Source organism: Suricata suricatta, chromosome 17 (assembly GCF_006229205.1).
Source record: "Suricata suricatta isolate VVHF042 chromosome 17, meerkat_22Aug2017_6uvM2_HiC, whole genome shotgun sequence".
Classification (NCBI taxonomy): Eukaryota; Metazoa; Chordata; class Mammalia; order Carnivora; family Herpestidae; genus Suricata; species Suricata suricatta.
This window is the reverse complement of record NC_043716.1, coordinates 53,849,882-53,853,401: the sequence shown is the minus strand read 5'-3', so window position 1 is coordinate 53,853,401 and position 3,520 is coordinate 53,849,882. Positions and strand designations below refer to the sequence as shown.

Genomic DNA, 3,520 nt, shown 5'->3' with positions numbered 1-3,520 from the left:
TCATTACAGGCTCGGGCTCACAGACCTCACCAGCGCAGTGGATCCGTGCTGAGAGGCCCGAACAAATGGGGGGGGGCGGGGGGGGGCGGGTAGGGCCTTTATGGGGTTGGGAGGGGGAGTCACAGGAAATGGTGACACAGGCACAGTGGTCCAATCATTATCGGGTAACATCATTGGCAGCAAGTTTAACCATACACATTGTCCAGAGTGTTCGTTACTTTTGGCGGGACCCAATCACAACATTTAGAGTGTTAACCAATTACAGAGTGGACCCAGGACCCAGGACCTTCACGTAGGGCGTGACTAGCCTTAAGCAATAAGTGACTATGGATAGCTTCTATCTCTAGGCCTGCCCTTAGGAATGTTAAGGGTGTTAGCTGGCCTTTCCTGATTGGGTGTTACAAGGTCCTTGGGCAATGTGTGCCCTTTCATTGTCTAATGATTCCAAGAAACTGACACTTAGGCCTCCAAGGTCAGAGGGAAAACTTGAAGCCTGTCATGAAGTCAGTTTGGTTCAGACCTGTGTCCTTTCATTGAGGCAGTGCGAGCAGGGGAGGGCCAGAGAGAGAGAAAGACCAGAATCGGAAGCAGGCTCCAGGTTCTGAGCTAGCTGTCAGCACAGAGCCTGACGCAGGGCTCGAACCCACGAACCGTGAGGTCATGACCTGAGCCGAAGCTGGACACCCAACTGACTAAGTCACCCAAGTGCCCAGTTTTTTTTTAAGTTTGTTTTCTTTCTTTCTTTCTTCCTTTCCCTTTCTTTCTTTCTTTCTTTCTTTCTTTCTTTCTTTCTTCCTTTCTTTTTCTTTCTTTCTTTCTTTCTTTCTTTCTTCCTTTCTCTTTCTTTCTTTCTTTCTTCCTTTCTTTTTCTTCCTTCCTTTCTTTCTTTCTTTCTTTCTTTCTTTCTTTCTTTCTTCATTTATTCATTTTGACAGAGAGAGGGAGGGAGAAAGCAAAGAGAGGAAGGGCAGAGAGAGCATCCCAAGGGGGCTTCACATTGTCAGCACAGATCCTGACATGGGGCTTGAGCTCATGAACTGTGAGATCAAGACCTGAGCCAAAATCAAGAGTCAGATGCTTAACCGACTGAGCCACCCAGGTGCCCCCAAATGTTCATTAAAAAATTGTTTTTAATGTTTATTTTTGTGAGAAAAAGAGACAGAGCATGAGTGAGGGAGGGGCAGAGAGAGAGGGAGACACAGAATCCAAAGCAGGCTCTAGGCTCTGAGCTGTTAGCACAGGGCCCGACGTGGGGCTTGAACCCACAAACTGCGAGATCATGACCTGAGCTGAAGTCGGACGCTTAACTGCCTGAGCCACCCAGGAGCCCCTGTTCATTTTTTTCTTAAGTTTATTTATTTAGAGAGAAACAGACACAGTGTGAGTGGGGGAGAAACAGAGAGAGAGAATCCCAAGCAGGCCCCACCCTGTCAGCATGGAGCCCCAGACTTCAACTCACAACCCGAGAGATCGTGACCCGAGCCAAAATCAAGAGTCAGACGCTTAACCTACTGAGCTTCCCAGGCCCCCAGCACCTATTCTTTTTTTTTTTTTAAATGATTGTATTTCCCAGGATAGGAGGGGTTTTGTTTGTGTTTTGTTTTTCTTTAAGTATCCCAAACACCTAAAAGGGGCCTGGCAAATAGCAGGTGCTCCGTGAACATTAACGTATGGAGAAATGGATAGATGTAGAAATCGAGGGAATGAAAAAGGTAAAGGTTGACTCCAGGATTTATCAGCTGCGCAATCAACTCAAGGTTATGATCACTCACCGAGGGACTAGAGGAAGCCGTACAGTTCAAGAAGACCTGAAAAAATGAAGTGTGCCAGGGGTGCTGGGGGAGATAGGGAAATGCGAAGGGAAGTGATTTCCTTCTGTTCTCGGAGATAACAAGGCTTATGGTTAAATAATTTGGCCCAGGCTATTTAGGTCGTATGCAGTTTTTTGTTTGTTTGTTCATTTGTTTGACTTAACCTGCCCCGATGGGGGCGAGGGCGTGGGTGCAGCAGTAATTCTGGAGAACCAGCCGAATGTGGGTCAGGCTACTGCAGATTTCCAAATCCTAAATCTTCCTCGGGATTGTCAGGCTTCTGGTGGTGATAAGTCACACTCTATTGTTCCCTCTGGCCCAATGTCACAACAGGCAGAGTCCCCAAAAGACATTTTCAGAAAGCGGTACTGTGCATGTGAGAAGCACTACACCTCTCTCCCTCCCTCCCTAGTCTTGGGGCAGCTGGTAACTGACGACTCAAACCTTCTTCAATTTCCACTTTCTTCTTGGATCTTACTCAACATGTACTGATTGTACGTATCTGGAAGCCAGGGCACTGCCCTAGACTCTGGTGGGAAATCAGAAGCACTAAGTGATACACGATCTTGCCCTAAGACCGTTTACATCCTAGTTGGAAATTCACAAAGGCAAGTAAAAACACATGCAACTCTGCATGGGACCAGCCCCGGTACAGTCCGGGAGCAGAGGGTGGCTGCCTGTGATTGAGGTGATCGATCTAGCGAGACTCCGCCGAGCAGATGCTACTGGGAGCAGGTCTTTGAGGGACCTGAGCATGTAGGTGAGGAGGAAGAAGGGCTTTTGTGGCTGAGAGCAAAGTAATAATTGACAGGAGTATCTTCGACGCGCTCGGGGAACTTTGCCTTAAGTGCAGATACGAGGCTAGAGTCCGTTTGGGGAATAAAGATCAAGCTCCGGCACCCAAGCCACCTCCGGGGCATTTAGCTCAGCCCGCAACCAGCGGAAAACAACCCCGCCCTCCACTTTTCAAATCAATCCCAGCTGGGCGCTCCGGCGGTGTTACCATAGAGGCGCAGAGCTAGATGGGCACCCTCCTTGGACGCAGACATTTTGGAATCTGGCAGAAGAGCTGGAAACGGCTGGGACCACTACCAAGTCAGGCCGCACCGTCCAAGAACGTGAGCTCAAGAGAGCTTCCGGAGGAGCGACAAAAGCAAGCGGCGTCAGGCTTCTCTCGGCAGAACCAGCTTGAGAAGAGTTGCCCACCGCCCTGCCCTCACCTGAGATGGCGGCTCCGCGGACGCTCTAGCCGGCGCCTCTCGGATTCCCAGAGGGGGCGGCGGCCTCGCCACTGGCTCCTAGGCGGCTGCAACGCCGGTCGCCGCGAGCGTGGGTTCGGCCCCAGCCGTTGGTGGCCTCGCGTACGTGGAGGTGGGGGGTCTCGGGCCTCTCCCCGTCCCGGACCGGGTCTCTCGGCGCCTTCCCCAGCCGGGTCCCCGGCCTCGCGGCCGCTCCGGGCGCCGCCCCGCGCCGGCCGGCCGTAATCGCGCCTCGGGCCGGACGATGCCCAAGAAGCTGCTGCTGCTGCCCCCGCTCTCGGCGTCCTCGACTCTCCGCGTCCCCCGAGCCAGCCCGGCCGCCCGCCCGGCCATGAACGCCGCCCGCACCGGCTACCGGGTCTTCTCGGCCAACTCCACGGCCGCCTGCACCGAGCTGGCCAAGCGCATCACCGAGTAAGGGGGCGGGGCGGGGCCCCTGGCCGGGGTGGC

General features: G+C 53.1%; 1 protein-coding gene and 1 long non-coding RNA gene across 2 annotated transcripts in view; one reads left to right on the top strand and one right to left on the bottom strand.

Moving 5' to 3' along the window:
* LOC115281878 overlaps nt 1-3,298 on the bottom strand; it is an 18,937-nt gene extending 15,639 nt beyond the window's left edge. Inside the window, exon 1 of the long non-coding RNA XR_003904442.1 lies at nt 3,032-3,298. This is a non-coding gene — a long non-coding RNA (uncharacterized LOC115281878). The remainder of the gene's footprint in view (nt 1-3,031) is intronic.
* The window catches only part of PRPSAP1 (phosphoribosyl pyrophosphate synthetase associated protein 1), a 27,175-nt gene continuing 26,758 nt past the window's right edge, over nt 3,104-3,520 (top strand). The window contains exon 1 of the mRNA XM_029927543.1: nt 3,104-3,484. Coding sequence (XP_029783403.1) covers nt 3,315-3,484 — 170 coding nt within the window. The 5' untranslated portion in view covers nt 3,104-3,314. The remainder of the gene's footprint in view (nt 3,485-3,520) is intronic.